This window comes from Lissotriton vulgaris, chromosome 6 (genome assembly GCF_964263255.1).
Source record: "Lissotriton vulgaris chromosome 6, aLisVul1.2, whole genome shotgun sequence".
Taxonomy (NCBI): Eukaryota; Metazoa; Chordata; class Amphibia; order Caudata; family Salamandridae; genus Lissotriton; species Lissotriton vulgaris.
This window is the reverse complement of record NC_141694.1, coordinates 1027700083-1027712581: the sequence shown is the minus strand read 5'-3', so window position 1 is coordinate 1027712581 and position 12499 is coordinate 1027700083. Positions and strand designations below refer to the sequence as shown.

The following is a 12499-nucleotide window of genomic DNA, read 5'->3' as shown; positions in this document are numbered from 1 at the left end:
GATCATTCCTATCAGGGCATCTCACAGCCCACATCAAACGAACAGAACATCAAACACCCAGAGCGGATAAACGTAACTCGGGAGCAGTCTCTTGAGATAACGCAACCCACAAGGGAAACAGACTCAGAAACAATCTTTTTCATACCCGAATATAAATCTAAGGGAAGAGTTGACATCTTAAATAGGGGCAACATATTAAAATTAATCAATACAATAGAAGAACTAAAGTCCATAAACACCTCTGACTTACTATCAATTGAATTCCACCCAGCAACAAATTCACAATGGAACGAGAAAACAAGGGCAACGTGGAAAACCAAAGAGATAGCAAAATCGATTATGAAGCACGTACCTAGTTTCTCCAAGTGGGGAATTCAGCTTGAACCGGAAATAAAACCAGCCTACCCCACTCCACTACTTGAAGACCGGAAGGAAAAACGACCTCAATTAGCTACATCAGTACTCAAAGGAGCACTAAGCTCCTCCCCAGAACGGGAAAAACATCATAGGAAACCACAAACTCCAACGTCCCAACGAACAGACTCCTTCAAAGAAACAATTACTCGGACAATAATCGGAAGGGCCACAAACTGACAAATCGAGCCAGTTACAGTGGACAAAATTGCAGGTCCCAACAAAAGAAAAGACAAATTTAAAATTTGTAGTTGGAATATAAACGGCTTAGGAGATAAACTGGAGGATCCTGAAACACTGAACTACCTGCAATCTTTCGATCTGATTCTCCTCCAGGAAACATGGGAGCCCAATGAAATAACTCTGCAAGGATACACAGCTTGGATACACCCGGCCCGCAAGGAATCACATTATGGCCGCTGCACCGGCGGCCTGGCAATCTTCACCTCAATACCAGTAATAGGAGAAATTAAATTACTAACTACAAACCTTACTCCGCCGAATGCAATTCAGGCGATATCAATTACAATAGGAAAAATTCAGGAAAATCAACAGCTACTTGTAGTCAACACCTACATTCATCCCAAGAAAAAGCTGTCTGGGTCAAACGAATTAGTCCGAGAACTAACAAGACTCACGGAGGACGAAGAAACAGAAAACATACTAGTGGGAGGCGACTTCAACCTCCAGCTAGTCGATGAACCGACAACCGACGAGATGACGCAAGAAATGGACACAGTCTGGAAAATACCTCCTCAAAAAAATCCCCACAGTTACAAACAGAGCAACACTGCATCCAGGCTATTAAAATCCTTAGAGAAACTGAACCTGCGCGCCCTTAATGGCCGTTTCAAAGAGGACATTCCTCCAGTACCAACATTTCACTCGTCATTGGCATCATCCTATTTAGACTTTATTCTAGTTACACTCCGGTTGTATGAAACTGTACAAGATTTCAAGATAGGCGACAGAGCCCAGAGCGACCACTTACCGCTAGAAGCCAACCTAGCACTAACCTGCAAGAACGAAGCCATCGAAATCAGAAGTATGTGCACAGAACATACTACCGACTATAAACGAATACGATGCAAGATCTCGGACATAGAAACTCTTACAAACAGTGCAAAAACAATAATACAGGAAACACATAATACACCAGACAACCCCATTACCTTATGGGAAAAATTTACAACGGCACTAGGAGAAAAACATGCCATAAGGAAGACAGACCAAAAAGGGAACACTACTAGGTATACGTTTGGCAAAGTAACAACAGTAGAAATAAAAAAGATTAAGCTCGAAATAAAGAGGATCCTCAAACATCTCCGGCAAGCTCCAAATAACCCGGAAATTCAACTGCAGTTACGCAGGTCAAAGGCACTGCTACAAAAGAAAACTTGGCAAAGGAAGCGGGAACTGAACGAAGATCTATGGGCAAAGATTTTACACAACTCAAAGCAGAAGAATAGTTCTAGCTTTTGGAAGACGATTCACAGGCTCCAACAGCCAAACCACAGAGGTATTACTTCTGAAATACCGGAATCGGTCTGGGCCAACTACTTAACAACTCACTTTAACACAACTGATCCCGCAATAAAGAAAGCCGAGGGGACAAACTCGGAAAAGGGAGCTTCCCTCCAACTAGGAAAAAATGATATTCAAGCCAATAAAGAAAAACAAGCATCAAACTTGGAAACAACCGGGCCACGCATCCTCGCAGAGAACGATGCCACCTGCAAGATAGTCGATTCTAGTAAAACAGAACCTGGACTATCGCTCCAAGAAACAACAGACATGATCCTCAAACAAATTTCAAAGGGAAAACTTGAGGGGGCGCCAGGACCAAACGGGATCCCTCCTATACTATATAAACAGGATCCGGCCTTTTGGTGCTCCACACTGACCCCAATCTTCCACGAAGCAAGGGAAACAGGAAAAATACCAGCTTCTTGGAGAGGCTCGATAATAAGCCCAATCTATAAAAAAGGCGCAAGGATCGACCCAAGCAGCTACCGGCTGATTGCCCTGTTAGACGTAGAAGCGATGTACTACGCAAGCCTCATTTTGAAGGATCTAATAACATGGGCAACAAAAGAGAACATCATTCCAGCTACTCAGACGGGCTTTCGGATGGGTCAGGGAACCCTAACCAACATCATGGCACTAACCCTACTGTCCGACGCAGCAAAAACGGCAAAAAGCTCTCTGTTTGTATGTTTCATTGACTACAGTGCCGCATTCGACCATGTAGATCGACACAAACTATGGCGGAAGCTGAGCGCATGGGGAATCCCTGGCCCCCTTCTACAGCAGCTGGAAATGCTGCATACCGATACATGGCTCCAAATAAAACTGGGATCCGGCACACATCTATCGAGGAAAATAAAGACCAGCAAAGGCCTAAAGCAGGGTTGCGTCCTAGCACCAACACTGTTCAACCTCTTCCTTGCGGATCTTCCCGAAGAGTTAGAAACAGTCACATCACACGCACCCCGGCTAGGAAATATCACGCTCTCAAATCTGCTTTACGCAGACGACCTGGTCCTTATCAGCCGGTCTCCCATCGGCCTTCAAAACCTTCTAGATAAAACAAATACATTTTCCAAAGCAAATTCCTTAACAATTAACCTGGACAAAACCAAGGTCATGCCAATGAACTACAACAAAAAACAGAAGCCCGCATGGTATCTGGACAAACAAAGACTAGAACTGGTAGCCTCTTACAAATATCTAGGAGTCATAATAGAGGGCAATGGCTCCTCCAAGCACCAACTAGATGCCATTCGCAGGAAGGGCATGACCTTTCAAATATCAATAAGACCCCTGCAGAAAGTCCTTCCCGACAGGACACTAGCGCCACTTCTTCAGGTAATCAAAGCTCGCCTACTGCCAATGCTCTCTTACGGCAGCGAATCAATGCGGGGTAATGATGCAAGCACTCTGGACAAAACCATCAGTCATGCATATAGGGCAATTTTCCATCTCCCAAAAAACTCCTCGCCTGCCCAAATTCGTCTTGAATTTGGATTATTGAAACAATCGGTGGAGAGGAAAGGACAATATGTAAAAAGTTGGCGCAAAATCAAAGAATCGGAGCAGGGATCGCTAAATGCGAACCTATGGACCGAGCTTCACGCCAAAGAAATCTCCCCAGCAAGGGCCTACTTAATAAACTCATTGGAGAGCCTAGGATTAAATAAGCTCTGGGAAACAAGTACGGACTTCGGGACCTTTAAGAAAACGGTGACAAAGGTCACAAAACTGGTCTCCTCACTCGAAGATAGAGCCACCCTGACCAGGAGAGCTCACGGATGGGTAGTGCTCGAAGGCTATGGAGCCATCAAGCCACAAGAATATCTATTAAGGGGCCTTACACAAAAAATAAAAAGCAAGTTCTTAAACATGCGCCTAGGCAACATACCCATAGCGCATCACCTGGAACCTTGGAAAAGGCCCGATCCGTCTAACACATGTCGCCTTTGCCAATCTGCAACGGAGGACCTTATACATATTATATGCATCTGTAAAGCTTTTGAGGACATAAGGCGGTCAATGCTCCGGCCCCTATGGAACCAGAAGGGTGCAAGATCATGTAGGCAAGCAGTAATGCTCTGCTTCGACCCCAACGAAACCCAGTTAAACTGTAGAACAGTTAAATATTTCGAAATAGTGGCCAAAAAATTAAATGAAACAGAACAAGGACGTGTAAAACCAACCGCACTGGGACAAAGGTAACCTTCTCATACGACCCCTTAATAAAAGTATTAAGACTGCCGAGCGAAAATTAACTAAATCAGGGGAACATAGATCCTGCAATTACTTAATAACTACAAGAACTACAACTAACAATAGCAGCGATCAACAGGACGATTCACTTAACCGATCACACTCTTCGAGACTTTATTTATGTGCAACATCCTTTTCGCTAGGAAAAGTTTTACATAGTCAAAAGACTTTTAAATTTATTTTAATCTTTGTGTAAAATTGTGAGTTTTTATTAACTGTGCAATAAACAAATTCAAATTCAGTTGTGAGTAGAAACGTTGTGGACAGTATGAGAACAACAGTCAAACTTGCTTGATTTCTTGCAACAAATGGCACTATCAATTAATCTAAAGAGTTGTCTGTTGCTCAACAACTTTCTTTCTGTTAGTTATTTGTTTGTGTTGTGTTCTTGTATTACTTGGACATATTGAATTTATATATATGCACACCAGATTTACAGTGAAGTTAATAGGGGATTATATACCCAGGTTCCCATGGGTTTTAGGGTTGCTCTTGTAGCTATAATCCTTGCTAGAAACCAAAGCCTCACTCTATATGACCAATGGCATAATCAGAGAGGCTATTACCAGAATGCTCACACAATGAGCAGGCTACCATAATATGCAATTTCACTGCACAACACCAAAAATGGCACATTGATTTATTTATCAAGGGCAGTGCCTTAACACATGCATAATTTTAAAATGCAGTATGTTTGTGACAATTAAGTGAGTCAGAACAAGATTTGCTATCATGTCAATTTTTTTGTGACAGAGTTAAAAAAAATGCATACGTTGGCTATCAGATTTCACTCATCATAAACAACACTCTTTCTGATCCCACGACTTAAACCCAAACGTGTGGCATCCCTCAAGTAACTTTTTTTAATTTCAAGCATTACCGATGCTGAATATTATATAGGCAAAATCTTTCCAACCATACACTCCGAAAGGGTGTCTAAGAACCCAATGCAAATCAAAGCACTTTCCGTCCTTGGCTGTGGTAAGAACAGGGCCCCTGGAGTTATGTGGCAGAGTTGACTAAATTATGCTGCAAGAAAAGGCAAATTATGTGGCATAATGCAGCACCTGTTTTGATAGTATTACTGCATTATTTTGTAACTTTTACACATGGTAATACTGTCTGGACCAAGAGTTCACCTTTATTTGTACCAGTTTTCAACCAAATACAGAAACAAGCAACTGAAAGATGAGCAGCTAACCTCTGCGAAAAAGTTTCCAATGCGCGCAAACACATTTCACAACATTTTTAGTAACTTTTGATACGTTGAGCTAGAAACGATTATTGTTGTTGTTAAACTCTACAAAATATGGAGCAGATTAAGTATTATATGGCGAATCCAGTACATCCATAAGGCTGCAGAATTCCATAATTCCAGTGGCAATGGGTATGAGGTACTATACTTATGCCCCAATGCAATATAACACAATAACCATTTGTGACCAATGTGCTTTAAAATGCATATTTCTTCCAAAAATTGTATAGAGGGCCTAGTCCACCTGCAATACGGATTCATTGCGCCACGTAAACATAACCTTCAATTTGATTCTGAAAAGTTAACAGGTATGTATTTTCTGCAACATCTATTACGATAAGGATGTGGCACCAGCCCTCAGAACACTGAATTCAAGCCTGGGCTACTTGACTGGAGAGAGTAACCAACACAAAACAGATGAAGAGTTAAAGGTGCCTGTTATAGACGGTGTTATACCTTTGGGCCTGGGCCCGCGCGAGAACACGATATTCCCTAGAAATTGTTTACAGAGAATTAGAGAGGATTACTCACCTTCTTTGACTCCTGACTTGTCATAGTTCTTCCGATCCACTTAGAAACTCTTCGTGTGCAGGTGTATTTTCGCGCACTATGTCCTCTGACACTGAGCCTCTAAAGCAGGAGAACGGCGAGACTTAACTACGATTCTTCGCTATACGAAAATAATAGCTATAATTCATTTCATTACCAGTATTATGTATTGGAATACCAAACCAGGCCTATTGTTGTTGGTAGGGTCTGAATTATAAAGTGAATTATGGGTGATGATGCTCAGGGGAAAGACACTACTCACTGAGACATGCTCGGTCCGAAGCGCACATATCCAGTTTCCGGTTGGTGGTGTATCCTGTTCTCGTCTCGCACCAGTCTTTTTTTCTCTACGCATGCGTTGGAGAGACGGTAGTTTTGGGCATGCCAGGAAGATCGGGGTTTTGAGTTCTTGGCATGCGCTTCGTCACTATTGCCTGAGACAGTAACCCAGTGCGGATATAACCCGCAAGGGAGTTGTGTGCCTGGAGTTCCAGGCCTATCTTCTGCAGAGATATTAAGCATAAGATTAATTAATAGGAGATATATGTCGACGCTGTTGTTGGATACGGTATGTAATTCGCGTAATTTCCGTACTGGATGTTGTATGTCATAAAAGTATTGTCTGCTGACAGGCGAGTGACCCCAAAACATAGAACAGTTTTATGGTGTATGAAATTAGCATAAAGGAGACCAGGCGATAATAAGGATAGTATTCCATGCAGTCATATTGGGAAATACAGAAACCGTCGTATCAAACAATAACAATAAACCTCCGGAACCCTCCACCCCAGCTCACCCCAGAAGCTTCCTCATACGTGTCAATATCTATTTATTTATTTAATGCAGTTTTATATAACGCAGACTTAACTCAAAGGTATCCGAGCGATTTCTGAAAGAACCAGGTAATTTACAAGAGGTACACATAATAGAATTTACACAGTAACACGTTACAAGTACAACCAGGGTTGTACAAATTCCAGCATTCGATTAACACAGGTATCGAATACATATTAACAAAGTTGAGCTTGTGAGTGCCTGGCGACCGTGACGTTCATGAAGTGGGTTGAATTATTCCTGGAAGTGCCTTTGGAAGAGAAGAGTTTTAAGATGAAAAAAGAGGCGGTGGTTCGGACGGATGGAGGAAGTAAGTTCCAAATTCTATCAGCATTACCTGAGAATGATTGAGCCATAAATCTTTCCCTTTTGCAGTAAGGAGGTTTGAGCAGTAAGTTTTCCGCATCGGGCAAAAAGCACTTCCATAGACCAAAATGGGGTAAAAGGACTCGTTATTGGACAGGTAAGCAGTATCATGTATTACAAATATGCAAATAAAGCCTCACTAATACAGAGTCATATTCTGTCACCCCGCCCTAAAACAATTCCCCTAATTTTTCCCAAAATGTCTCTTTTCGGCTTGCTTTGCAGCCCACTTAACAACAGAATGTCCAGCTATCCAAACGGCCTTTTGTGGTAATGTAAGACCCGTTGCGAAACTTAGAAAGAAATAACAATATATTTGAAATGTAACATTGTACATCTAATTTCTTTACTTCCTTGACTGAAAACCCCAACCTGGCAGCTTCAGAAGATGCACCTATTCTAAAGGAGTGTGTCCCAAAATTAAATTAAATTAAATAAGCCTGCCTTGCTTATTCTAATAGAGGTTGTTTTGATTCACAGATAATCTGTCAACACGACCACTATCCTTCAAGATCCCCCGGTCTATAAGCCGTGGACATTATGTAGGTCGAAAATGCGCTACATTGCACTAAAAGCATGTTAAAAGCCGACACTGGCGCGGTCATAGCCACATTCACTTAGTTTCCGCTCAAGGCTCTTGAATAATTGCGTCGAATCGGACTAGAAGCATGTATTAAGCCAGCACACGCCCAGCCATAGCCAAAGTCACCTAAATTCTGTGTTGCACCGAGTCTTTTCACATTAGGTCACATAATGGACCTCGCCCTTCCGACTTCTAATTCAAGTCCATGTAATTTGTTGTGAGAATTCCTAATGCATGATAATTCCATTCCTCACATTCAAGCCACCACGTCGTTTTTTGATAAAAATAGCACTTGACTTCACTCAAAGTGCAACTAAACAGGATCTCAATTATCTGCCTGGTACTCATGTCATTTTTCTTTGTGTTTTTTTTCCCCTTTTTCCCTCCAAATGTAAATATGTATATATTAATGTGATGGAAAGGTTAAACATTGTTTGTTTTATAATGACTAAGACAACAATAATGTCATCCAATGTCCTGATGATGATGCCCATATTCTGAGATAGGCATCGAAACGTCGACACATAACCCCATATGCAAACTCTGTATATAACATTTATAATTGCAATGGTGTGGTCTAACATTCAACGTCTGTCCCACTGAAACACAAGTGTACAGACCAATTTCGTGCTTCTTTCCATTTTTCCTTTTTGTTGTTGTTTTGTATATGTTGAAGGTCACGGCTGTGCCCGCTTGACATTTTTAACAAACCTAAAACTATTTTTTTGATCCAAAAAATAAATTCCTGTCCGGACGGACAGAAGTCATACAACTTATCAAGTGTATGGTGATTACTTACAGTATACTTGTTATAGGGACCCCTGTTCTGTATAATATGAAAACCCCAACCTGGCAGCTTCAGAAGATGCACCTATTCTAAAGGAGTGTGTCCCAAAATTAAATGGATTTTTACCCAATTTTTGTAAGGCTTTCCTCATTGCTGGCATCTGGGAAGCTTTGAGGGGGCCCCATCTTGGTGTCTAAAGACAAATTCCAATGCAGCACCTCCCATCTCTTTAAAATCTAACCATGCTTTTATGGGGCATATTGGTCAATCCATTCTTTGTAGAGCTATTTTTGATCCTTTGCCAATTTGATCCGTTTTGGAGTTTTCAAGAAAAATACGTATTGAATTTTTATAAACAAAAACATTTTTAACTTTAAGATCTTCATTTTTTGACTTGACCAACAGCTCAGTTATTTTGAATGCTCCAAAAAAGAACCAAATCATGCATAACTTGAATAAACAGCATTAAAAATTAGAGAAACAAATACATTACAAACTCCTTGTCATATCAAGTAAGAGTTTCAGAGAAATAGGTTATTGTTTAAATTGTTCTTTCTTTTTTATTATTGACCATCCTTGGAGTATTGTTCTTCCCATCTTATCCCCTGAAGGTACATATCCCCCAAAGAACTTCCCATAGAAAGACACACCTGATAATTTCCCTGCTATTGTTGTTGCAGAAATATTCCTTTCTATGTTGGACATTATGAAATTAGTTATATCATCCCTGCGTTTTTTAATATCTGTGGTACTACGTGCTCTGAAAGAAGCACCTGATTCAAGGAATTCTAACCATGCTCTCCTGTAAGTAATTTTGGCGCTATTAGCATGAGAGTTTTAAATTAGTAACGACATTTTCAATTTGCTAAATCCCATGCCCACTGGGGAACCATACTCTTCTGCAGATCTGCCAAACCACAGAATCTCTGCCACTGAAAATGAGAACGCTCCTGCAATGTTATTATCAACACATGCCTAACTTTCAAAACTATATTATGCATTAAGCAGCCCAACATGAATCTTTGGGGCAGTTTCATTAGTTGTTTCTCTTTGGCCATCTGACCATTTACCAAATCAGCCTTTGTTCTATTATCTACATGGAATAACACTGTCTTGTTTGCCAGACTCTTCCCTCAAACGGCCAGTGCCACTATCAAGGGAAATAATTTAAAAAAAGCTATGCTTCTTGTTCCTGATACCCAACAAGATGGCGCTTCTCAGCACATCATTTTCTGTCTCCCCAAAAAACCAAAGCCATTTGCATCAGAAAATAACTGGCTCTGCCAAACAAAATCTTCATCCATTGACCAAATTATGACCCCATTAAATGCTCTCAGAAACATTAGCCAAACTTCAAGATCAACCCTCATCCTAGCTGATATCCTAATCCTGTGATGTGACAGGATGACCCCTGACATGGCAAAACCTAGTTTCCTGCAAAAACTTCTACCTGCCCTCACAACTCAGCAAGCGAAATTCAGATGACCCAATAGATATTGGACCTCATTCAATGTAAATTTTTCAGACCTGGCATGTTGTAACGTAGCTGTCATCTCCACTACTTTCTTTTGCGGAAGCCCAGCTTCTATTTTTACTGTATCTATTTTGATATCAAGATAGGCTAAGCAACATTTAGGTCCTTCCATTTTCTCAGCTGCCAAAGGCAAAGTCACGTAATGCTTTTACACGCTGTTGAGAGCCCACAGCCCCCATAAATAAAAAATCTTTCAAATAATGTGTCTCGTCCATATGTCCAGTTCTGAAAGAAAAACACCATTTTAGAAATGTGCTAAAAGTCGCGAATAAATTGCAGGAAATTGCATAACCCATAGGTAGTACCTTATCCACAAAAAAATGCCCTTCAAAATAGATACCCAGCAATGATAAGTCTAATGGGTGCACTGGCAATAGCCTAAAAGCAGATTCAATGTCACATTTTGCAAGCTCAGTATTGGAACCCATTTTTCTTATCACACCCAAAGATGTGTCTATGGATGCAAATTTGACCATGGTGTCTTCCTTAGCAATTAAATCATTGACGGAGAAACCTTGGGGCCATGATAAATGCTGTATCATTCTAAATTCCCTTTCCTTTTTCTTAGGAATAACGCCAAGCAACTGCCATGACTTCAAAGGGCCTGCCATTCACCTCAGTTAACAATTTCTTCTTCACCAGCTGCGGGTGTTCGTTTACAGATTTTAAATTTCTGGCAAATCTGCGGCATCTAGGCCCTTGATAACCCAACCCAAATACTTCTTTGAACCCCCATTCCAACTTGGCTGTATCATTCATGTGAGGATAAAATTTCAGCCAGAAACACAACACTTCCACATTAATTGGTTTAAAAGCCCTTGTGTCCAGGCTGAAATGCATATCCTCTCCCTTGGCCAAACCCCCCCATCTGGACTGATCCCCCAAAGCTTTGCCACCACACCTTGAGCTTTCATGTTTATACTTGCAAGGGTTCTTCTGGCAATAACCCCTGTTGAAATTCCAGCAGGCACCTGACCCGCCTGCTTGAGATTTATTCCAGATCCCCACCCCCCTGTCGGGGTGGGTCTACCAAGAAAAGGCTGATTACCTACCGCCAACCCACTCGCGGTATGCATCGAAGGGGGAGGCCTCTGAGGATACATCCACTGAACCCAGAGCTCATTATCTACTTCGCCCCAGGGTTTTTTGGGAATAAGAACCAGTCTAGCTCTGAATTCCTCATCATAATGAAGCCAAGCAAAACCTCCAAATTCAGTGTAAGCTTTCCTGATTGTGTCTAAATATTTAAATATCGCCACAGATCTGTCTAGAAACTTTTCGCAGTATACACTAGCAAAAATAAAGAAAGCCGAAGTCCAAGAATCAATGTTGGTAGGTACCCTTGACCTTTTTGCTAGGTCCCATGCCTCCTCCCTTATCCCTCCATTGACTGAATTTCTCTGTGAAGTCATTTGAAAACGTCCACGAACTCCCCTCTCCATATTTTTTCTTTGGTACTTTTACTTAAATGGGAACCTTACCGCATTGATAAACGCATGTAAGGCAAATGTTCCAAAATCCCTGAACGTATTCCCCTTTCGTTTTAGTTAACTTTTTTCAGGACTTTCTTTAAACTTATCCTTATCAGAAATAGACTCACCTTCTTTAACTGCCTGCTTTGTTACATCCTTTGGAAACTGCTCCTTGTTATTTTTCTCGTCAGTTCCAATGTTTTTATCAACACATAGCCTTTTATTAAACCCCCTTTTTTGAACCTCACCTGTCCTTAAGGAGTTTTCCGTCTCAGTGGTTATTCTTTTCTTCTTTTCCCCTTCTTGTCTATTTTTTGCGTTTCTTCTGCACGAAAAGACTTCCATTTCATTATCCTGCGAAAAATAATCTCTGGACACATTTTTAGAATTCCCCCTGACCCCCAACTCGACTTTTTTAAAATGTAAAAATTTTCCCTGTCATTATCAACTTCCCCATCCTCCAAAGTCTCCAGTTTGTCATCACCCCAATCTTCACCTACCACCCCTCTGTAGTAACCCCTTTTTTTAGGTCTCATAGAGAGACCTATGGGGGTGAAACCAAAAAGCTAAACCAGAGGATTTCTAGAAGTGCACGTCCTCGTGCACGAGCTTGCCCGAGCCTACCAGTAGCATTTCTCCTCCCCTTACCATTTGCTCCTGCCTCCGAGAGCTTCAAAGGGATCTGCTTCCCCGCCCACTGCACTTTACGGCCGCCAGGCCCTAACTCTCATTTCTCCTTCCTTCGTGCCCAGCCCCCCTCCCAGCGCTGCCTTGAAGGCTTTTGTACCTGGGCTCCCCTGCCTCACTTCTTTGTTTAGAGAGAGGTGTTAAGTGACTGCGAAAGCCGTGCCTTCGAAACCCCAACCCTACCACCCTCCGGCCCCTCCTCTTTGCCACAGCCTCACCCCCCTTCGTTACC

At 41.6% G+C, this 12499-nt stretch overlaps 1 protein-coding gene across 1 annotated transcript in view; it reads right to left on the bottom strand.

Annotated features, from left to right (window-relative positions):
- Nucleotides 1-6283, bottom strand: part of LOC147708369 (uncharacterized) — a 319453-nt gene extending 313170 nt beyond the window's left edge. The window contains exon 1 of the mRNA XM_086927093.1: nt 5987-6283. Coding sequence (XP_086783219.1) covers nt 5987-6010 — 24 coding nt within the window. The 5' untranslated portion in view covers nt 6011-6283. The remainder of the gene's footprint in view (nt 1-5986) is intronic.
- Nucleotides 6284-12499: the final 6216 nt, after the last annotated feature.